Source organism: Megascapheus bottae, chromosome 1, assembly GCF_031878675.1.
Source record: "Megascapheus bottae isolate mThoBot1 chromosome 1, mThoBot2.hap1, whole genome shotgun sequence".
In the NCBI taxonomy this organism is placed as follows: domain Eukaryota; kingdom Metazoa; phylum Chordata; class Mammalia; order Rodentia; family Geomyidae; genus Megascapheus; species Megascapheus bottae.
The window spans coordinates 3,164,643-3,187,851 of NC_143509.1; the positions used below are offsets into that span (position 1 = coordinate 3,164,643).

Below are 23,209 nucleotides of genomic sequence, written 5' to 3' on the forward strand. Positions count from 1 at the left end.
ACAGGTGCCTCTTGTACCCTGGGGCTTTTCCCCGAAATTGGGGTGATGCCCCTGCTTTTTTTGTTGTTTGTTTCTAAACTGGGAGCCCAGCCCCCACCGCAGATCTGGACGCAGAGACCTGTGCTCACACAGGCAGCAACCAGCGCAGTGAACCCAAGTTTTGTGTTGAGGGGCTGGGAGTGGAAGCCAGGGGGTATTAAGTGAAGAGCTAGCTGACGGCTCGCGCCTGTCACCCGCTACTCAGGAGCCTGAGCTCTGAGGATCACGGTTCAAAGCCAGCCAGGGCAGGAAAGTCCATGAGACTCATCTCCCCACTGAACCACCAGAAAACCGGACATGGTGTGTGGTTCAAGCGGTAGAGCACCAGGCTTGAGTGGAACAGCTCAGGGACAGCACTCAGGACCTGTGTTCCAGCAACAATTGAGGCTACAGTCACTTTGCCCCCTGCACAGTAAAGTTTCCATCACCTCCAGCTCCTTCCACCCAGTCAGGCTCCCCGTCCCTGCCCTGTGGCCACCCTGCCATTTACCCCATTTATCTGAGCCAGCGCCTCCCAGCACGGAGGAAGGCGGGAGTCGGGTGCCACCGTGCGGTCACAGGGAGACATGGCAGGCCCGTGCACCCCAGTCAGGAAGCCCAGCCAATCCTTCCTCCACAAGGGGGAAACTGAGGCCCAGCCAGGATCAGTTGCCCAGGCTCCTTCGTATTTAATGCCCGACATTTGCTGTACCAAATGTTTAGAGCCAGCCTGGCGCACAGTAAGCATCCGTGAATGTTTAGCAAGTGAGCAGGGGAGCTGGCTGTGCCCCCAAGTGAGGCCCCTAGCCAAGCCTCTTCACCGCCCCCCCAGAATCACGCTCCTCTCTCCCCCTCTCCCCAGAGTCCATGCTCAGCTCCGGAAACATGTCCTTTCCTGAACATTGTGGGGGAAGCCCAGTCTGGAGGGAGAGAACAGAAGAAAAGAAAACTCCAGCTTTAGCCAGATGGCTCAATTTACGAAATTTATCATCGATCAAGTGAAGACCCTCCAGCTATAAAAACACATCTGTACAGTGGTTTCCAAAGCGGTGCCCACCCCCACAGACACACGACTCAGACACGGCGTCCTTGCGCGCAACCCCGGGGGAAGGTCACAGGCAAAAATAAATAGATTTATACGCATACATATATGTGTGTGTGAATAGTTACAACCAAGGTACAAAGTGCACGGTTTCTGGGGGGTGGCGCCCAGTGTTTTTTCGTTGTGTAGTGGCTTTGCACGGCTCTGGGTTTCCACTCTCCAGGCCATGGTGACTTTCGTGGTGATGATACAGCTCTTGCTTCCCAACCTCTGAGCGAGTGGCAGAATAACAGGCAGATTCGTTTCACCTGTGAGCGCCACCTGGCCTTTATTGCTTCATAAAGGAGGCGCATGGCTGTCATTCCCACATTTAGGACATGGAGACTTGAGGACTGTGACTCCAACCTAGCCACATGAGACTTACATAAAATAAACACAATCGAAGGGCTGTGGCTGAGTGGGAGAGGACCTGAGTTCAACTCTCAGTAGAGAGAGAGAGACAGAGGGAAAGAAAGCAGGGTACTGGGAGCACAGACCTGTGGTTCCAGTAACTCGGGAAGCTGAGCTCTGAGGATCATGGTTTGATGGCGGCCCTGGCCAAGAAAGAAAGCAAGCCTATGAGATTCTTTATCTCCAGTCAATCAAAAAGCCAGAGGTAGAACTGTGGCCAGGCCCTGACTTCAAGCCCCAGTACTAACACCCCCAAAAACCCAAAAGTGCAGTAGCTTACACCTCTAAGCCAAGCTACTTGAGGCACAGAGAACAGAAATGGTCCAAGCTCAAGTCCAGCCCAGGTGAAAAGGCCCCATCTCAACCAAGAAAACGCTGGGTGCTGGCGGTGCCATATTGTCCCAGCCATATGGAAAGAGAAATAGGAGGATTACAGTCCACACTGACCTGAGACATAAATGCAAAGTCCTAGGCAAACAATGAAGGCAAAAAGGGGTGTGGCTCAAGTGATAGAGGGCCCAGCTAGGGAGTACAAAGCCCTGAGTTTAAACCTCGTGCCTCCACATCTTCCCCACCGAGCAACAGCAACAGAAGAAAGGCAAAGAAAGAGGGGCTGGGGGTAATGGCTCGGTGGCAGGGTGCTTGCCTAGCAGACAAGAAACCCAAGGTTCCCACCCCAGCACTCCAGGAAACACACACACACACACACACACACACACACACACACACACACACACACACACACCACGCATGCGCACACAGAAAAAGGAAATTGGGGTACCTGAGCCACATGTGACAGAAAACAGTGCAAGGTCAGGACACCAGGTCCACTATACACAGTGTCCTGGCCTGAACAGAAAAAGTGCAAGGAGTCGAGGCAGGAGGAGGCAGCAGGCAGGTGGGGGGAGGTTTTGGTTTTGGGGACTCAGGCACTTTGTAAATATTAAGGGTGACCCACGACTCAGGCTCTTCCTGGGGATGAGGGAGAGGATGATATCCAAGTTTTGGTGAATGAACGAACTGGCCTGGACAGCAGTGGCCACCCCACACCCCCCTCCCCGCCCCATCCAATGCCAAGGTCATCTTTCTGCCTTCTGCAACCTGAGGCTGATCCCCACCTGAGGCTGGTGGGGTGACCAGGCGGGGACAAGCTGACTGCCCGGCCAGGCTCGCAGCTAAGAGGTAAACACATGGACTTCTGAGCTTAGGTGGTGGACGCAGGTGGACAGGGCAGTGCCCGGCGCCTGCTCCTGAGGGTCACACGTTCCAAGCCCCCGTCCTTCAATGCTTCCTGCGCAGGAAAGGGCCGAATCTTCCAGAAACTCGCCAAGACATCCTGGCTTCTTTTCCTTGTGAAGCAAGACAGACCGAGTCCTCTTGGCGTGGGGCGGGGTGGCGGCCGGCTGCCCGTCCTGCCTCCGGCCAAGGGGAAATAAATAAATAAAAACAACGGGCAGGCAGACAGGCAGCTCGGTGCCTTTGACACCGGGAGATGGACACTGGTCACCCTGCCGGGGAGAAAGTGCACGTCCTGTCCGTCAGAGGGACCATGTCCCTGGGAGGGCCAGGCTCCGGCTGCTGGTCACACCAGGTCATCCTCCAGGCTGACCATCTGTCTCTGTCAACAGAGGGGAAAACGCCGGAAACAGTGAGTCCAGCCTGGAGTAGACGTCACCGCCAGCCCTACTTAGGATGACCCAGAGCAGAAGCTTCCTCCCTCACACACTGCTGGCCTCTAGCCGTGTGTGTGTGTGTGTGTGCACACTCGTGCCCCGTGCTGGGATGGGAAGCCCAGGACTGTCAAGCAGGCTAGGCCAGAGGACCACCACTGAGCCACGCCCCCAGCTCTAAGCCACACCCCGCCCGTTAGCCACGCCCCAAGCAGAAGCCCACACTCTACATTTGGTCACACCTGTTAGCCACACCCCCAACAGTCACCCTCACTCTGCCCCCGGCCACGCCCTTAGCCCTGGCCACACCAACACCCAACCACACTCCTGATCACGCCCCTCTATAGCCACGCCCACCCTACACCACGCCCCGCCATGGCCACGCCCCTCGCCTGGCTTTCCCTTTTAAACCCACGCGCCCAGGGCCGGGCCGGGCGCCCCCGGCTCCGTGCCCAGTGCTCACCGAGGGGTAGGTGTAGCCGTCCTGGTTCCGGCAGATGTGGACCTCGTCCTCCGTGGTCTTCTGGTACACGGGGTTGTCGAAGTTGATGCTGTTTATATTCTTCAAGCGCCAGTTCTTCCACACCAGGAAGGCCACGAAGCAGAGGACGACGAGCAGGGCTGCGGGGGGGAGGGGCGCGTCAGGAGGCCGACACCCCTCCTCCTCTGCCGCCCCCGGCCGGGTTCGCCCCGCCCCTGCCCTCGCAGCGGCTCAGGCCTGCGGGGCAGCAGACTCCGTCCACAGGAGGCGCTCGAGGTCGCCCCGCCCCCGGCCGGGATCGCCCCGCCCCCGCCCCGCCCCCGGCCGGGATCGCCCCGCCCCCGCCCCGCCCCCGGCCGGGATCGCCCCGCCCCCGCCCCGCCCCCGGCCGGGATCGCCCCGCCCCTGCCCTCGCCGCGGCCCGGGCCTGCGGGGCAGCAGACTCCGTCCACAGGAGGCGCTCGATCGCTCGCAGGCGCTAAGGGGGCGGAACTGGAGGGGCACCGGGGAAGGGGGCCCGGCCCGGCCTCGCCTCCCGCCAGCACTTACCGATGGGGAGCACGATGGACAGGGAGCCCACGCCCTGCCGCTGCCCCGCCGCGACGCCTCTGCCGGCCGCTTCTCCCTGCACTGCGGGCGGAGAGGACAGGTGAGGCCCAGATCCCAGGCAGGAGTGCGGGGCGGCTAGGGGGTGTGCGGGGGGGGGCTGCTGGCTCGCACATGCGCACAGGACCCCTCCGTTCCTACGGGAGGTGGGGCCCGGCGTCCCCTCCTCAGTTACCAAAGGCCCACGGCTCAGTCCCTCCCTGCCTAAAGGGTTGCTGCGTCTGCACGCACTTCCCACTGGGACTCATGCACCTCACAGACAGCCGCAGAGCCGCCCCTGGGCGCTGTCAGGAAAGAAAAACGCTAAAGAGACAGCTTGGTGTGTGTGTGCCCATGCTTGCATGTGTGTAGGGGTCGGGGTGCGGGGCACTGGGGCTTGATTCAAGGCCTGGCTGCTGCCCCAGGCTTTCTTTGTCCAGAGCTAGTGCTTTATCACTTGAGCCATTGCTCCATTTCCAGGTGTGGGGTGATTAATGGAGTCCCTGGACCTTCCTACCCAGCCTGGCTTTGAACCACAATCCTCAGACTCCTGCGTAGCTAGGATTACAGGTGTAAGCAAGCCACCGGTGCGTGCTGCAACTATTTTTCTTTCAACTGCTTTTCACTGAGTCCGGGGATGTGGAAAGCCCTGGAACTTGTTGATGTGCTGGTCTGTGTGTGTTTGCGTTTCAATTTTTTCTTTCTTTCCTGGCTAAAAAGCTCTGCAAGTCCATTCCCGGGCAGTTGGCCTGCACCCCCTGGCGGATCACCTCAGGGCAACGTCTGCATCACTAAATGGAAGCTCCCCACATTGTGTAGAGAATAATGAGAAGAAAGCCAGCCTGGTTAGGGGCCGGGAGTTTGGCCTAGTGCTAGAGTGGTAGCCTAACATGCACAAAGACCTGGGTTTGATTCGTGGGTACCACATACATACAAGTAGTAGAGCTCTAGCTTGGAGAAAACCCAAGGACAGTGCTCAGGCCCTGAGTTCAAGCCCAGGACTGGGAGAAAAACAAAAACAAAACACACAAAAACCATTGTGTCTGGGCACTGGTGGCTCGCGCCTGTCATCCTAGCTACTCAGGAGGCTGAGATCTGAGGATCGCAGTTCAGAGCCAGTCAGGGCAAAAAAGTCCATGACACTCAGTGAACCAGTGCAAGGCTGTGGTGAGGCCTTGAACAAAACTCAGGAGGGACAGTGGGGAGGGCCATGAGTTCAGGCCTGTGCCAGGCCCCAGCACTCCACCCTGACCCCCCCCCCCTCAAGCTCCCTCCATGAGAACCCCAGGCCCAGCCACACCTTGAGAGGAGGCGGTCAGAGGCTGCAAGGTGCTGGGCTCAGCTGTGGCCACTGGTGTCGAGGAAGTGCGGGAAGGCGGCTGGGTGTCTTTGGGCCTCGGTTTCCCTGTCGTAGTGCTGAGCACAGTCTCGGCAGTGGTTGGCCCCTGGGTGCTTCGTACAGGCTCGGCCTCTGCAGAAATGAGCAATTCTTGAATCCAGTGCCAGAGACCCCCTGGAAACTCCGCTCACAAGAAATAACTCCTGAGCTCTTCAGCTCCAGGCTAGCACTCTACCACGAGAGTCACAGCGCCACTTCCGGTTTTCTGGTGGTTCAGTGGAGATGAGAGTCTCAGGTCCTTTTGTGCTGGCTTTGAACCTTGATCCTCAGATCTCAGCCTCTTGAGTTGCTAGGATGACAGGCGGGAGCCATCTCGCCCGGCTCCCTGTAGTTTCTTCTATCTTTGTATTTTGGCAATATTGACATTTGAACTCAGGGCCTTGTGCTTGGGATAGGCAGGCAAGGCTTATCTGTTAAGCTACACTTCTAGTCTGTTTGGTTGTGTTGTTGTTGTTGTTGTTATTTTGTTCTGTTTTCTTTCATGCCAGTCCTGGAGCTTGAACTCAGGGCCTGGACATTGTCCTGACCTTTTTTGCTCAAGGCTAACACTCTACCATTGGAGCCATAACTCACTTTGGGCTTTTTGGTGGTTCACTGGAGACAAGAGTCTCACAGACTTTCCTGTACTGGCTAGTTTCAAACCAGTAATAACTCTCCTAGCTCAACCTCCTGAGTAGCTGGGATTACAGGCGTCAGACATTGGAGCCTGGCTTTTACAGGGGCCTCTCTTTGTCACTGGACAGAGGAGCAGACAGGCTCAGGAGGGGGTAAAAGCAGAGCTGTAGGTACGTGCCAACCCAGACAGGAAACTCTTCATCTCCAATAAACTCCTCGGAAAACCAGAAGTGGTGCTATAGCTCAAGTGCTTGAGTGCTAGCCGTGAGGAAAAGAGCTCACCGAAGCTCCAAGTTCAAGCCCCACGACCACCACCACCACCACCAAAAACAGAACAGGGCACGAAGCAGGGCTGAGCCCTACCTGGGCGGCAGCTCCTCATATCCTTAGCCAGGAACATCCCATCCGGACAGACACAGGTGAACTTTGGGGAGTGTGCGTTGATCTGAGGGGCAGGTAGACACAGGTACTGGCAGCCACCATTGGGGAGTGATGTCCGCTCACACCAGTTTACTCCTAAAGGTAGGAGGTGAAAGAAGTCCAGGTGAGCCTATCACCAGCTATGCTCAGAACATTCCAGAAAATTCTAGAAAATTCCATAGCCATGGCAAACTTAATTTTTTTTTCCCCCTCTAAATAAATGTCCTTTTTTTTTTTTTTTTGGCCAGTCCTGGGCTTGAGCTCAGGGCCTGAGCACTGTCCTTGGACTTTCTCAAGGCTAGAGCTCTACCACTTGAGCCTCAGCACCACTTCCAGCTTTTTTCTATGTATGTGGTACCGAGGAATCGAAGCCGGGTCTTCATGCATGCTAGGCAAGCACTTTAACCACTAGGCCAAACTCCCGGCCCCTAAATGTCCTTCTTACCACTGGGCTGTGTGATGTTGTGGAACAGGACAATATCTTCTGGGGACAGGAGGTTTTCGGCTATTAAATTCACATCAGAGCCAGTGAGGCGATTGGCACTGAAAATGGCTTCACGGATGATATCTGTCCAAAATACTTTCTCCTACATAGGTGACACAGCACAAACTCAATTAGCCAATGGAACAGTTGTAAAAATACATATAAAATATAAGATCTTGTTAAGATTTTTTTTTTGCCAGTTTTGGATTATCATATTTGTTTTATGCAGGCCCTGGGGTTTGAACTCAAGGCGTAGGCGCTGTCCCTGACCTCTTTTACTCAAGGATAGCACTCTCTTTCAGTCACAGTGCCACTTCTGGTGGTTAACTGGAGACAAGAGTCTCATGGTCTTTCCTACCCAGGTTGGCTTTGAACCCCGAACCTCAGACCTCAGCCTCCCGAGTCGCTAGGATGGTACATAATGTGTCTTCAGGATCTGTCCCCATTACATTTTGTTTTAGCATTTTCTTTTATAATGCTGAGTAATATGACAGGGTATACTCAGATTTAGTGAAAATGAACAAACAGCTAACTATGAATTCCTCAGGTCCCCAGGTCTCACCTCAAAGATGGCCAAGGAGAAGGGGTGGGGCAGCTGCTTCTCATCTTCCAAGATGACCCTTCGATGACCTCCGTTGACATCGATGCTGGAAATGGAGTGCAGTTTGGAGTCAACCCAGTAGAGGCGGCCGTTGGAAAGATCTAGGACACACAGGTGAATAAGGAATGGTCACCAAATGGATGCCAGACATTTCTGGAAGATTCTAGAAAGTTCTAGAAAATTCTAGGACCCTGGTGGTTTTGAGGTGGGTAAATATATCCTTTGTGTTAAGACTACTCTGCTCCCCACAGAAGCAACCTCAGGGGGATCCCAGAGCTGGTATGGGAACACATGGCCACCATACCATGTCCTGGCTCTTTGCATACATACCCAGGGTGATGCCATTGGGCCACTGGATGTCTTCTGTCACCAGAGAGTACACATCCACACCGTTGAGGCCCCCCTTCTCAATCTTGGCAGGGGTACCCCAGTCTGTCCAGTACATAAAGCTGTTAGGAAGGAGGGACAAGATGAGGATGACAGGTGGAGTTTTGAACTCAGACCCTGTCTGAACACTACCACAGAGAGCCAGGAAGGAGCTGAGAGCCCACATGGGGCCCTGGGGTCTAATTTTGGATGAAAACGGGTTATTTGTTTTGTGCTGGTGCTAGGGCTTGAGCTCAGGGTCTGGGCACTGTCCCTCAGCGTTTTTATTCCTGGCTGGCCATCTACTACTTCAGGATTTTTGGTGTCTAGTTGGAGGTCAGAGTCTCACAGACCTTCCTGCGTGGACTGGCTTTGAACTATCGAACTCAGCTCTCACCCTTGTAAGTTGCTAGGGTTATACACAGGAGCCAACTGTGCCCGTGGCTTAGAAAAAAAAAAACTTATAGGGTCTGGGAGTTTGGCCTAGTGGTAGATAGAGTGCTTGTCTAGCATGCATGAAGACCTGGGTTCGATTCCTCAGTACCACAGACATAGAAAAAAGCCAGAAGTGGTGCTGAGGCTCAAGTGGGAGAGCTCTAGCCTTGAGAAAGTCCAAGGACAGTGGTCAGGCCCTGAGCCCAAGCCCAGGACTGGGGGAAAAGCTGTATTATGTGTTGGCATCTTCCTCCCCTTTGCAGCTGAGTCATATTCCAGGTACCACACCCTGTCGTGGATCTGTCCAGTGCTGGGCACCCAGCGCCCCACACCCCGTCGTGGATCTGTCCACTGCTGGGCACCCAGCGCCCCACACCCCGTCGTGGATCTGTCCACTGCTGGGCACCCAGCGTCCCACACCCCGTCGTGGATCTGTCCACTGCTGGGCACCCAGCGACCCACACCCCGTCGTGGATCTGTCCACTGCTGGGCACCCAGCGTCCCACACCCCGTCGTGGATCTGTCCACTGCTGGGCACCCAGCGCCCCACACCCCGTCATGGATCTGTCCACTGCTGGGCACCCAGCGTCCCACACCCCGTCGTGGATCTGTCCACTGCTGGACACCCAGCGCCCCACACCCCGTCGTGGATCTGTCCACTGCTGGACACCCAGCGTCCCACACCGTGTCGTGGATCTGTCCACTGTGGACACCCAGCGTCCCACACCGTGTCGTGGATCTGTCCACTGCTGGGCACCCAGCGCCCCACACCGTGTCGTGGATCTGTCCACTGCTGGACACCCAGCGTCCCGCCGCCCACATTTCGGCCGCTGTGGATCGTAAGGCTGAGAGTGTGGCCGTGGGTATCTCTTGAAAACCTGCTTGCAGCCAGGAGAACCCCAGGCCTCGGCCCCCCCACCCCCGCCCCCTCGCGGTGTGGACACGCACCCGTGCACCGGGTCCACCACGATGGCCCGCGGCTTGGAGCCGCTCTTCCGGACCAGCGTCTTCCTCTTGGCGCCCTGAGTGTCGGCCACGGACACAGTGCCCAGGGCGGAGTCGGTCCAGTAGAGGTGGCCGTGGATCCAGTCCACAGCCAGCCCGTCGGGGGCCTGCAGGCCGGCGCTGAGGATGGCGTCGTGGGAGGACGCGCTGGGGGCGCTGGGCGCGCGGTCGATCTGGGCGCTGAGGGAACGACGGGGCAGGGCGTCAATCATGGGCAGCAGTGGGCGGGGCTCAGGGCGGCGGGCGGGGCAAGGTAAGTGGGCGGGGCACTAGGCTAATTCAGCTTTGCCAATCCTAGGCGGGAGTGGGCGGGACTAGGTGAGTGGGCGGAGCCTGACGCATTGTCAGCCGGGTGCACTGGGCGGGGCCCGAGCTTGGCCAATCGGCGGAGGTTGTGGGCGGGGCCCGAGGCCTTGGTCCACCGGATGGGGCAGCGCGCAGGAGCCACTGTACCTGTAGATCTTCCTTTGGGAGATGTCGGACCAGTAGATTCTGTTGTTGGCCACCTCGGTGTCCAGAGCCACCACGTTCTTCAGGTTGGGGATGAGGCTGATGTACTCGCTGCGGTCCAGCGTCATCTTCCTCACCTCGTGCCGATTGGTGAAGAACAGGTAGGCGATGGAGCCTGGGGAAGCAAGTGGGGGGTCAGGACAGCAGAGGGGACCCCGCTGCAGGGTGCGAGAAAGCCAAGGGAAGGATGTCCCCAGAAACGGGGTGGTGCTGGGGGCCGGGAGCGTGGCCTAGTGGTAGAGTGCTTGCCTAGCATGCACGAAGACCCGGGTTCGAGTCCTCAGTACCACATACATAGAAAAAAGCTGGAAGTGGTGCTGAGGCTCAAGTGGTAGAGCTCTAGCCTTGAGAAAGTTCAAGGACAGTGCTCAGGCCCTGAGCTCAAGCCCAGGACTGGCAAAAAAAAAAAAAAAAAAAAAAGAAAGAAAGAAAAAAAAGAAATGGGTAGTGCTATTTTCACGCCTAGGCCTGGCTCACCTTGGAAGGAAGGTCCCTCCCAGTCTAACCATGATTCACCTGGTGAATTTTAAGTCTGCTTGCCCTGCCTTGCTCATTCCGTGTCCTCAATCTGCCTCTCCTTTCCTTTCTGCCTGTAATTGGGCTTAAACTCAGGTCCGCACACTCTTCAGTGGTCTTTCTCGCTCTCAGGTGGTGCTCTACCACTAGACCTATGCCACCCAGTGGCATTTTGCTTGTCATTCTGGGGACAAGAGTCGCACAAACTGTTTTGCTACTAACTTTGATCCCAGCTTTGAACCTGGATCTTCAAACTCTCAGCCTGCCCCCCCCCCCTTGAGTAGTCAGGTGACAGTGCTCAGCCAATTCCCCCATGGAAGGCCCCAGCCCACATCTGCCCAGGACTCACCCACGGTTTTGCAGACTCTGGTGCGGGGGTCCATCTGGAAGCCAGGCTCACACTCACATTTATAGCTGCCCTCCAGGTTCACGCATCGCTGGCTGCAGGTGTCTGGCTCTTGACACTCATCAATGTCTACAAGTGGTACAGGACAAAAGGGTATCGAGAGGTTCTTGAGGTGGAGCCTAGAGCCTTGGGCATGTTAGGCAAGGCTCTACCACCGTATTGGTGCTTCATTGAACTCAAGGCCTCCAGCTCACGCTCAGCTGGCTTACACATGGCTGATGCTCTACTACTGAGCCATGCCTCCAGCCTGGCTTTTTTGCTGTTAAGCTGGAGATAGCATCAGACACTCCTCTTCCTGGACTAGCTTTGAACAGGTGCTCTTCCACTTGAATTATACGCCAGTCCTTTTTGCTCTGGTTGCCTTTTTTTGGCCAGCATCAGCCTAGATTATGCTCTTTCCATTTATACTTCACATCATAGCTGGGTGACACCCAGCACCCAGATTCTTCTTTTTTTTTTTTTGCCAGTCCTGGGCTTTAGCTCAAGGCCTGAACACCATCCTTAGGCTTTTTCCTCAAGGCTAGTACTCTGCCACTGAGCCACTGCACCATTTCTGGCTTTTTCTAAGTGTGTGGCACTGAGGAATCGAACCTGGGTCTTTGTGCCTGCTAGGCAAGCGCTCTACCACTAGGCCAAACTCCCGCTCCCAGATTCTTCTCTTGAGATAGGGTCTCTCAAGCTTTTGTGCCCCTGTCGAGCCTCGATCCACGATCCTCCTAATCTCAGCCTTCCGAACAGGTGGGATGAGAGGCTCACATTCTCACTCTCAGCTAGCAGCTGAGATAGGTTCTCATGAACTTTTCTTGCCTCAGGTGGCCTGGAACTTCAGTCCTCCTCACCTCCCTCCTGAGCAGCTCGAATTACAGGGACCTGGCCAGCTGATCCCAGGTTTTGAAGGCCAGGCTTGCCTGCAAGGCCCCACCCACAAGCTCCTATCACAGCCTGGAGAGAGGAGGCTGCCTTCAACGCATGCAACAGGAGGTGGGGAGAGGCAGAGGAAGGACAATCACCTTCACAACGGTGCTGGTCCACCAGCCGAAAGCCGTCGGGGCACAGGCACTGGTGGCCGATCTTGAGGTTCTGGCAATGGTGAGAACAGCCTCCATTGTTGTCTGCACACTCGTTAGTCCCTGGTGGAGAAGAGGGGACAGGGAGCGGTCACGCCACCGGCCCCCTGCTGGCCACCTGGCGGCACTGCAGCGCTCTTATAAACCGCACACTTCACACTTAAGTGAGTTCACACATCACACTTCTCCCCCTGAGGAGGAGGGCCGGGGGACAGGTGCTGGTGACCCTGAGACCTCACCTGTGAGTCCTCCGAGCAACAGGAAGGGGAACTGTGAGTGCCAGGGCCCTGAGGGAGGGGCTGGAGGCCCCTGAGTCACTCATGGGGACAGAAGGAAGTTAGGGGGTGGTTAGTGTGAATGCACGGCTGTTTCTCCATGGTGCTTCTGCCTTGGGGGTGTTAAGAAACACTCCACCACAGAGACATGCCCACCAATCCCACCTAGCCCACAGAGCCATGCCAACACTACCGCACCTGCTGTCACTAGGCCATACCCTCTTCCCACAAACCACGCCCCTTATTAATAGCCCCACCCACCTCCATGAAACCCCACCCCCACCCTCAAGAATGCATTCAACACCACTGAACTGAACCCATGCAAATGGTTCCTGGGCTGGGGTGAAGCTCAGTGGGGGAGTGCTTGCCTAACTTGTGCAAGCCTCTGGTTCCACCCGAAGGCTGGCCCTCCCCCCCACATACTATATGCTTTTCTTACTCTAGCAACCCTGGTTTTTGGTCAGTTGTGGGTCTTGAACTCAAGGCCTGGGAGCTGTCCCTGACTTTTTTTTTTTTTTTTTGCCAGCCCTTGGCTTGAACTCAGGGCCTGAGCACTGTCCCTGGGCTTTCTCAAGGCTCCAGCCTTTTGCTATGTATGTGATACTGAGGAATCAAACCCGGGTCTTCATGCATGTTAGGCAAACACTCTACCACTAGGCCAAACTCTTGGCCTGTCCCTGACTTTTTTTGTTCAAGGCTCTACCACTTTGAGCCATAGCTCCACCTCCGTCTCCCGGTGATTCATTCGAGATAAGTGTCTCATAGACTTTCCTGTCCAGGCTGGCTTTGAACTGTGATCCTCAGATCTCAGCCTTCTGAGTAGCTAGGATGACGGGTGTGAGCCACCAGCATCTGGTTCCCATGTGTATCTTTCTCACCAGGAACTGACACCCCATAGAGGTGAGGGTGGGTGGGAGCTAAGCAGCTACAGTGGGAGGCCCCTCACCCCCACAGTCGCCACAAATTAGTCCCCTCCCTGGCTGCCCACCGTCAGGACTCACCACACTCCTTGATGGGCTCATCAGACCAGTCGCGGCAGTCCCTGGCCGAGTCGCACACTTTGTCTATGCTGATGCACTCACCGCTGCGGCACTTGAACTTGCCGGGACCCTCGCACAGGGTCACTGTGAGAAGCCAAGAGAAGGGTCATGGGGGGGGGCTCAGGGCACAAGACCCCACAAGATCCCCCCTTATCAGTTTATCAGACAGAACAGATGCAACCGAGCTACGTGTCGGGTGTGTGGGCCTGCCTCAGGAGGCTGAGAGAGCTGAGGATCACAGCTAGAAGCCTGGCAGTCCAGGAGACTCTTCTCTCCACGCAACCACCAGAAACCGGAAGTGGTGCTGTGGCTCAAGTGGTAGAGCACTAGCTTTAAGCATGAAATTTCACAGACAGCTGAGGAGGCCTTGAAGTCAAACTCCAGGACACGTACACACACACACACACACACACACACTCACTCAGCCAACCTAAGCAGCAACGTCAATGAGATTCCATTCTAGTTAAGGCAAAGTTGGACTGGAAGCATGGTTCAACTGGTAAAACTATGATCAAACAAACAAACAAAAAAGGAAATTCTCACACATTACAGTACACAAATTTTTGTGTGTTTTGCCAGTCATGGGCCTTGAACTCAGGGCCTGAGCACTGTCCTTGGGCTTTCTGAAGGCTAGACCTCTACTACTTGTGCCACAGCACCACTTCCAGCTTTTTCTATGTACTTGGTATCGAACAATCGAACCGGGTCTTTGTGCATGCTAGAAAGGCACTCTAGCATTAGGCCATGCCCCCAGCCCCAGGACACAAGTTTTGAAGGCACTATTTGAAGTGAACCATGCCAGACAGAGGCAAAGACTTCATGGATTCTTCTTGCAGGACGACCTCAGATTCACAGACATGGGAAGGGGCAGGAGGGGTGGACTGAGGAGGAGGGGGAGGAGGAGCGGTTAATGTTTAATGAAGCGGAATTTCCATTTAGCTAAATGGGGAGTTCTGCAGGCAGTGGTAAGTGAACCAATTTTGCCATTACTGTAATTGTTTTCCTTTCTAGTTTTACAGTCTGCCCATGCACAAATGAGCCATGGCCTCCAGAGCTCTGGGATTCCAGGTGGCTGCTCCAGTGCCCTGCAATGTAAATATACTGAACACCGTTCACACGCACAGTTAAAGAGAACCAGGCACCTGCCAACCAGGCCCAAGGTCCAAAGTGCAGTATCTAGCATGGTTAAGCATAAGCAGCCAGGCTGGGGGTGTGGCCTAGTGGTAGAGTGCCTGCATGAAGACCTGGGTTCAATTCCTTGGTACCACATACATAGAAAAAAGCCACAAATGGTGCTGAGGCTCGAGTGGTAGACAGAAGAAGCAGCAGCAGCAGAAGCAACAGCAGCACATCAACTAAATTGAGTATTTAATGAGCATCTTGTACATTGTGTGTATGTGTGTGCGTGTGTGGGCGCGCGTGCCAATCCTGGGGTTTGAACTCAGGGCCTGGGCACTGTCCCTGAGCCTCAAAGCTAGTACTCTACCACTTGAGCCACAGCACCACTTCTAGCTTTTTCTGGATAGTTTGGAGAAGAATCTCATGGGTTTTCCTGCCTGGCCTGGCTTTGAACAGCGCTCCTTAGATCTCAGCCTCCGAGCCGGTGGTGCCAGGCTCCAGAACGCTCTCTGCCTGGAACTGGACTGGAAAGGCAGCCAGACGCGGGGGTCACTCGGCGTGGGTTCCATATGACAGAGCCGATGCCTGCCTGCTGCTGTCCGCGCAGGAGGCGCCCGCGGCCCCCCCAGTCCGGGGATCGCTGTCCCAGCGCCCCCGCCCCCCCCAGTCCGGGGATCGCTGTCCTGGCGCCCCCGCCCCCTCCCCAGTCCGGGGATCGCTGTCCTGGCGCCCCCGCCCCCCCCCAGTCCGGGGATCGCTGTCCCGGCGCCCCCGCCCCCTCCCCAGTCCGGGGATCGCTGTCCCGGCGCCCCCGCCCCCTCCCCAGTCCGGGGATCGCTGTCCCGCCGCCCCCCGTCCCCCCGAGTCCGGGGATCGCTGTCCTGGCGCCCCCGCCCCCCCCAGTCCGGGGATCGCTGTCCCGGCGCCCCCGCCCCCTCCCCAGTCCGGGGATCGCTGTCCCGCCGCCCCCCGTCCCCCCGAGTCCGGGGATCGCTGTCCCGGCGCCCCCCGCCCCCCCCCTCCGGGGATCGCGGGCCCGAGCTCACCGTTGGCACAGCCGAGCTCGTCACTCATGTCCCTGCAGTCGTACTCGCGGTCGCACTGGCGGCTGCCGTGGATGCACGACCCGTCGGAGCAGCGGAACTGGTCCGGGCGGCAGGTGGTCATGGCTGGAGGGGAGGCGGGGTGGTCTCAGGCGCCGTGGGGACCCCTCCCCGGGCGGGGACCCCCGCCCGCCCCGCCGTCGGTCCGTCCGTACCGCAGCCCTCCTCGTCCGACTTGTCCCTGCAGTCGGGGCCGCCGTCGCAGCGCCAGGCGCCGTGCACGCACTCGCCGCTGCCGCAGTGGAACTCGAGGGCGGAGCAGGGCCCCGGCCCGGCCCGCGGCGCCGCCCCGCAGCGCTGCGGCCACTCGTCCGAGCCGTCGTCGCAGTCCGGGTCCTGGTCGCAGACCCACAGCTCCGGGATGCAGGCCGACGAGTTGCAGCGGAAGTGCGCGGGGCCGCAGGTGGAGGCCGGGCAGCCGCGCTCGTCCGCGCCGTCCGCGCAGTCCCGGTCCCCGTCGCACACGAAGAGCCGCGCCAGGCAGCGGCCGTCCCCGCAGCGGAAGTCGTCGGCCGCGCAGACCCGCGGGCCTGCGGGGACGGACGCGGGGACCGGCCGGTCAGCCACCCCGGCCGCCCGGGAGGCCCTCCCCGACCTGGAGCAGCCGGCCAGCGCCGAGACCCGCGTTCCAGCCCCAGGAGGGGCCCGAGAGGAGAACCCCGGCCTTTCCCCGAGCCAGACTGACTTGGTGAGGTCCAGCTTACACGCACTCCAGGCTGCCATTGTGTTAAGTTATTGCTGGGATTTGAGGGCTGGTGCCCCCCCATGCCACCCACACCCTGTCACCTCAGCCCTGCTTGCTGTGCCCTGCTTATAAACGAAGCCTGATCTGGGTCTGAATCTGTAGGGGAAACCTGGCATGGGTTCAGGGATGCTGGAGCTTGAACTCAGGGAGCCACAGCTCTGCTGGCTTTTTTTTTTTCTTTGGGGGGGGGGTTCTTTGGTTAATAAGAGCCTCCTGGACTTTCCAGCCTGGGCTGGCTTCGAACCAGGATCCTCAGTTGTCAAGTCTCCCAAGTAGCTAGGATGACAGGCACTTATTTCATTTTAAGACTACATAAGCCCAGGCTGGCTTCAGACTTGCAGTCCTCCTGCCTCCAGCTCCTGAGTGCTGGGATTACAGACCCAGCTTGGTTTAGCAGAAGATAGTGGCTGGAAGAAACTGTGCACCCCTCCTGGGCTACTAAGCTCACCACAGACACACACGGCCCCGGGGCGCGCCAGGGTGTGCCACTCACCGCAGCCCTGCTCATCCAGGCCGTTCTCACAGTCCACCTGGCCATCACATCGCCAGGAACCAGGGATGCAGCGATTAATGAGCCCTCCGCAACTGAAGTCGTCAGCTTTGCAGGTGACAGAGGCTGTCAAAGACAACGGGATTCCGCTTCAGGGAAGGGCCGTGGCTTCATGAGGATCAGCAGTGGGGAAAGGAAAACCGGGACACGAGAGCCAGGGACCACAGGGCCAGGTGCAGAGGGGCTCGCCTAGAATCCCGGCGTCTGGGAACGCTGCCACTTCTTCCCTAAGTGGCATGCCAAGCCGTGGATCCCCCCACGCCCAGCACGCGAGGGAGGAGGGACGATAATGCGTCCGGTGTCACTAGAGGACTCACTGCAGGTCTCCTGGGATTCATCTGAGCCATCGGGACACTCGGCGCTGCCATCACACATCCAGCGTCTGGAGATGCATTTCCCGTCTCGGCACTGGAACTCATTTTGGCTGCATCTGTCTGGGGCTAGGAGAGAAGGGGAGGGCAGGGCAGCTTCCTTAGGGCCACGGTCCGTAGGCTTCCGGGAGCCAGGGTTCAGGCCTGAAATCCCAGCTATTCAGGAGGCTGAGATCTGAGGCCACACTGGGAGTCCATGAGACCCAAATCCTGACGTGGAGCTGTGGCTCAAGTGGTGGAGTACCAGGCTCGAGCGAAGACCTCCAGAACACAGCCTGCAGCACACACACACACACACACACGTGCGCGCCTTCTTGTCCCTGCAACTCCACCCATATGCTTTTTGGGGGGAGGAGTGGGGAAGGGGATTTGAACTCAGACCCTGGGCACAGCCCCTGAGCTTTTGTGCCCAAGGCTGGCAGGCCACCCCTTTGGGCCACAGCTCCATTTGCTGCTTTCTGGTGGTTAATCGGAGGTTAGGAATCTTAAGGAGCGGGTGCCGGTGGCTCGTGTCTGCCATCCCTGCGGCTAAGGAGCCGAGACCTGAGCATCACAGTTTGAAGCCGGCTGGGCAGGACAGCCCTCAGGCTCTCGTCTCCAGCAGACTCCACAGCTGGCGAATAAATAAATAAATAAATAAATAGAATAAAGCAGGCCTGACTTGCCCGGTGTCCTGCGTGTGCTTTATAATTGTGTGATTAGACCACGTCTCCCCGGGAGCCGAGCCGGGCCCCAGTGCACTTCTCGCGAGACCATCGCTCCGTGGCCGCGGGCCGAGCGCGCATGCGCAGCGGGCCGCGCAGCGGGCCTCGCCGCGTTGCCCGCGGGCGCCGGAGGCCGCGGCGCCGCCCCGGGTGGGTTCTTCGGCCTTCAGAACAGGAGCCACACGAGCCGCTTCACTGACGGACGCGTATGCCTCCGTTTTAGATTCGTGGGTGTGACCTGTGTGTCCACACCTGAGCAGACCACGAGAGCGCGGCCCCTGCGTGGCCGTGGGAGGCGCCCCGAGCTCCTGGCGGTTCCTGGGCTGGGTTTGGCCGTGCACGTGTGCGCGTGCGTGTGTATGTGTGCGCATGCGTGTGCGCATGCCTGTGTGTGCGCATGCGTGTGCGCGTGCCCAGCCTCTTGAGCACTTTAGGAGAGAGCCCTGGTACCCAGCTGTTGTCTTTTCCAGTCCTGGGCTCGAGCTCAGGGCCTGAGCACTGTCCTTGGGTTTCCTCAAGGCTAGAGCTCTACCACTTGAGCCTCAGCACCACTTCTGGATGTTTTCTAAGTATGTGGTACCAAGGAATCGAACCCGGGTCTTTGTGCATGCTAGGCAAGCACTCTACCACTAGGCCAGACTCCTGTCCTTTCCCTCCCTCCCTCCCCCCCAGCTTTTTTTAATGTGCTTGAAGGCAGCCAGGCTGCGGGGCTGTTAGGATTTGCCTGCCAACACTCAAGAGGTTGAATGAAGCAAGAGGATCAAGGCCAGCCTGCCTTACATAAGTGTCCCCTGTCCCGGGAAACTCAAAAGGGCAGATCTGTCAACTGTGTGTGACATCTCTAATACTTATGCACCTCCTCTGGCCAGTTCTGCGATGGGTTACCACTCAGCCATAAAGCCCTCACACCGACACACATCAGCCTGTGGAGCTTTGGGGTTCTGCCCCCCACCCCCCAGAATTCTCTCTGCATTTCATTCCCACTCCAGTACCTGGAGACGGAGTTTTCTATGGTAAATACCACATTGGTGGTGGCCCTTGGAGAGGAGCAGGGCTGTTAGTGGGGCTAGATTGTGCTGGGAGGGGCAGTAGGGAAACCCCATGCAAAGTGACAGTCCAGGCCGGAACTGGTGGCTCACACCTGTAATCCCAGCTACTTAGGAGACTGATCTTCAATTAACTACCCCCAAAAAGCTGGAAGTGGGGCTGTAGCTTGAATGGTAGAGCAGCAGCCCTGAGTAAAAAGGCTCAGAGACAGAGCCCAGGTCCGGACCTGTATACAGACACCGGTCAAAATGCAATGCACTAACCCAGTGTGCTCATGCAAGTTTATAATCCCAGCATTGGGAGACTGAGGCAGGAGGATCATAAATTCCTGGGCAGTCCAGACAAGACCCAGACAATGAGGGTGATGTAGAGAGATCTCTCACACCAAACAAACCAAACATACAAGTCCCAGAGCTGGTCACTTAATACGTGCTAATAATAGTTTGTCGGTTGTACATTACAAAGGAAGCCGGGCTGGGGGTGGGGGACAGTTCTGGCTACACACAAAGCAGCTGCTTAGCCTCAGAGAGGCCCTGGGCTTAATAGGGGGGGGGGGTAAGGGGGGAATGAAAGGAAACTCAGCCCTTCCAGGTTCCACGTATTGATCTGGTCCAGGGTCAGGATGCAAGTAGGTGAGATTCAGGGGTGGACTTACAAGGCACAGGTGGCCCCAGTGGGGAATCCAGGTGACACCAGGGGATGGGAGGGGGAAAGGAGGGAGGGAGGGAGATAAGCTTTGGTATCAGCGGTACTCACAGGATACCGGAAGTTCTATTGCCCAACCCTAGAAGTGAGTAATGCGTCACCCAGAGGCCTTGGACTGGGGCGGGCTGCGTGGCCAGGCCTTCGACTCCAGGCCCAATGGTGAGGTGCTGAAGGGTGGAAGTGACTCACCCTCACTCACACGCGGGCTGCTGGGGTTCTTGAAGTCTCAGAAATAAAAGGGGAAGCTCAAGCTGAGCTGGGGGTATGGGCAGGCAATACCAAGGAGGGGATCCTGAGGTGGAACGGAAGCCAGCCCACCAGACTGTCTCAGGAAGAAATAAAAATCTGGAGGCAGAGCATCCATCAGACCCCGGCAGCCCAGTTTTCAGTGGTCCACTGCGATTACCTCCACAGGTGAGGAAATGCCAGACCTTTCAGAGCCAAAGAATAAGAGTCCTCTAGGAATAGGAAAGATGACAGACAAGAGCCACAGAGTCTTTTTTTGGCTCAGTCCTGAGGCTTGAACTTAGGGCCTGAGCACTGTCCTTGAGCTCAAGGCTAGCATTCTACCACTTGATCCACAGCACCGCGTCTGCCCTTTTCTGATCATGTGGTACTGAGGAATAGAACCCAGGGCTTCATGCATGCTAGGCAAGCACTCTACCATTAGGCCACACTCCCAGCCCCTTCCACTGTTTTTAAGAGTAAATTTTAAGAGCTTCAGCCTGGCTGATAGGGACAAAGCTGAGGAAAGAGGGCTTCTGGGGGTTAGAGCACAGCCCTTCCTGGCCAGGGGAACGGATGTCATTGTTCTATTCCCAACAGCACAACTCAAAAGACATTGCATCTTTCTTGTTCTTTCATAACAAGATTTGAACCTCAGCAAAAACCAAACTAGAGCTTGGATCTCCACATCTCCTCATGCTGGGGACACTAGCCGATGTGTGCCCATGCATGCCTGGAATTCCAGCACTTGGGAGACAAGGGACAGGAGGGTGGGACAGTTTGAGGCCAGCCTGGAATACAAGGAAAACCCTGTCTCAAAACAAGAACAAACCCTGGCCCTCCGATCGCGCACGTTACAAATGACAAGTCAGGAAGGTTATCGAAATCAGAAAGGAGAAGCCACTACTTCCTCCCCCCCCCAACACACAAATGATGTGGTCAGAGCTTTCAGTGTTTTCTGTGGCATGTTTCTGAAGCTGGTGTGTACAGGGAAATGAAAACCGTAGAGAAGAATGGTTTCCTGGAGGACGCAGGTTCCTCTGTGGGAGGAGGGAGGAATGAACCATGGGCAGGCCTGCACCCCTGTGTTCCCAGCTCCACAGGAGGCTGAGCGCCAGACTGAAGCCCTGTCTGTCAGGACACAAAGGAGGCAGGGGCTGTACTCTGGGTAGAATGCTTGTCCAGTGTGCCTGAGGCCCTCGCTTCCAGCCCCAGCACCCCAATAATCAGTAAATGCGGTGTTCTTTCCCACAGAGATGTGGTAACCTCTTGTCACCTGTCACTTAGGATGGGGCGGCCTGTCCCTGTCCCGTGCCCATTCTACTTTTCCAGCAACAACGGGCTTTGCTTCAGAACCCCACGGGATATGACACAGATATATGTGTGGGAAGGAAAGGGGGCGTCTGCACACCCCCAAACGCCAAGCAAGGGAAGCATCTAGCAGGAGCTGCCCAGAAGTCAGCGCGTGGATGGCGGCAGGAAGGAGGAAGGGACAGGACAGTTCTGAAAGCGTGTCATCTCAAGAAAGCGCAGTCTGGTTTGGGATGGTGGAGGCAGGCGAGGGGTCTGCGGTCCAGGCCACCGGGGCTCCAGGAAACCAGGAAAGGAAGCTCAGCGCCTCCTTCAGCAGCACGGGTGTGCAGGGCTGCTGTGCCCCACATGCATTGGTGGTGGAAGGGAAGGGGCGCGGGGAGGGAACGGCCTGCAGTGCTGTCTCTCGGGTCAGCCGCGCTCCTCCTCGTGGGGTCCCAGCGCGAGTCGGGCGGGGGAAGGGGGGACGCGTCCCCACTTTTGGTGACAGGGGCCTGGAGGACATCCCGGAGGGAGGGGAGGCCCGGCTTCCCAGCCGTCCCGGCCGACCCCGCCCAGCCGCCCGCAGGCCCCGCCCTTCGCCGCCCCGATTGGACGAGGGGAGTGGCTCGAGGCTCGCGTGTTTGGGGCAGATCCAATAGGGACTCGGGGTGGGGGCGGGGCCTCGGCGAGGGGCGGGGCCTCGGGCCAAGCCCGCGTGGGGCTCCTGGAGGGAGGCGAGGCGGGTGGGGCCCCGCGCACAAAGCCCAAGGGGCGCGGGGGTCACATCCGAGGGGACCCCTAGGCTGGGGCGCTGGGTCTGGTCACCCTCGCCCCCAGAACGAGTGGGGAGAAGCCCTGGGTTAGGAGTGGAGGTCCCTTTCCCTCCGCGTCAGGGTTGCCAGGGGTCCCCGACTGTGGGGACTTGGGGAGCCACGCCCCATCCCCCCCGAACCGCGACCCCGCGGGCAGCGGCCGGCGCCGGCGCCCAGGGGCACGGCCGAGGCAGGCCCGCGTCTACACACGACCGACGGACTCGCGGGGGTCCCGCGGGGGTCCCGCGGGGTGCGGGCTCCGAGCCGGCCTTACCTGCCGCCCCCGCCGCCGCCAGGAGCAGCGCGGCGGCGCCCAGCAGCGCCGCGTCCCAGGCCCGCATCTCCGCTGCGTCCGCGTCCGTCCACGTCCCGTCGGCTCCGCACCGCCCGGCTCGGCCCGCGACTGCCCTCCACGCGGGCGGGCGGGGAGGGGCTCGCGGGGCGGGGCCTGCGGTGGGGTGATTTTCAAAAGTCCGCACCTCGGGGGCGGCGCCTGGGACGGAGCGGCCGTTAACCCCCGCGGCCCCGGGCCCCGCCGAGCGGGAAACACACACGGAAGGCACCAAGGCTTTCCTTCCCGGCCACAGGTTCAGATCCCCGTGGCGCTTACCTGGTTCTTCCCAAGTCTCCTGATAAACCTCAAGCTGCAAAACCTTCAGGGGTGCAACCAAGTGATTGGAACGTGGGGGTGTGGATTCCCGTGCCTGGCTGAATTCAGAGCAAAAACACCGCACACCAGTTGACACAAACACTTGGGGTCTGGACACAACTGATTTTTGGAGAAAGGGCGTAAGAAACAGAAGGGTAACTTTGCAAAAGGCTGAGGCGGCCTGGGGAGCCAGCACCTGTGAGACACTTGTTTGCACCCACAAAACCTGGAGGGATCCCCTGGAAATGAGCCCAGACGGAATGTGTTTAGCACGGGGATTCTAGAGGAGCTGAGAAGCCCGGCTCCTTGCCCGCAGGCAGGGTTTTCCTGAGCCCTGTTTGGCAGTCACTGGACCCAGACAGACCCTGGGGCGAGAGAATTCTCCTTCCCTGCAAGGAAGGCAGCCTACAGCATTGGTTCTTCTGCCCAGGGAGGAGATCTCACAACCACCAGGAGACCAAACTCCTGCCGTGCCATACTAAAAAGATAAAAGTAACTCAG

General features: G+C 57.8%; 1 protein-coding gene across 1 annotated transcript; it reads right to left on the reverse strand.

Moving 5' to 3' along the window:
* Positions 1-3,002: 3,002 nt before the first annotated feature.
* Ldlr (low density lipoprotein receptor) lies at positions 3,003-22,444 on the reverse strand. The gene is made up of 18 exons (XM_090337738.1): positions 22,334-22,444; positions 17,220-17,342; positions 16,846-16,968; positions 15,763-16,137; positions 15,551-15,673; positions 13,347-13,469; positions 12,014-12,133; positions 10,947-11,072; positions 10,025-10,196; positions 9,515-9,751; positions 8,096-8,214; positions 7,727-7,866; positions 7,126-7,267; positions 6,624-6,776; positions 5,547-5,717; positions 4,211-4,291; positions 3,644-3,801; positions 3,003-3,128 (listed from the first exon to the last, which is right to left on the reverse strand). Exons 1-18 carry the CDS (start codon positions 22,398-22,400, stop codon positions 3,093-3,095), a joined length of 2,589 nt encoding a protein of 862 aa, XP_090193864.1. The 5' UTR covers positions 22,401-22,444; the 3' UTR covers positions 3,003-3,092.
* Positions 22,445-23,209: the final 765 nt, after the last annotated feature.

Bases quoted from the DNA above. Each gene is read 5' to 3' on its own strand.
- Ldlr (XM_090337738.1), bottom strand. From the start codon at position 22,400: ATGCGGGCCTGGGACGCGGCGCTGCTGGGCGCCGCCGCGCTGCTCCTG. The intron at 16,138-16,845 runs GTGAGTGGCACA...CCGTCCCCGCAG, and splicing joins CCTGGATGAGCAGGGCTGCG to GCCCGCGGGTCTGCGCGGCC. The intron at 7,268-7,726 runs GTGAGACCTGGG...TCACCTATGTAG, and splicing joins TCTCCTTGGCCATCTTTGAG to GAGAAAGTATTTTGGACAGA.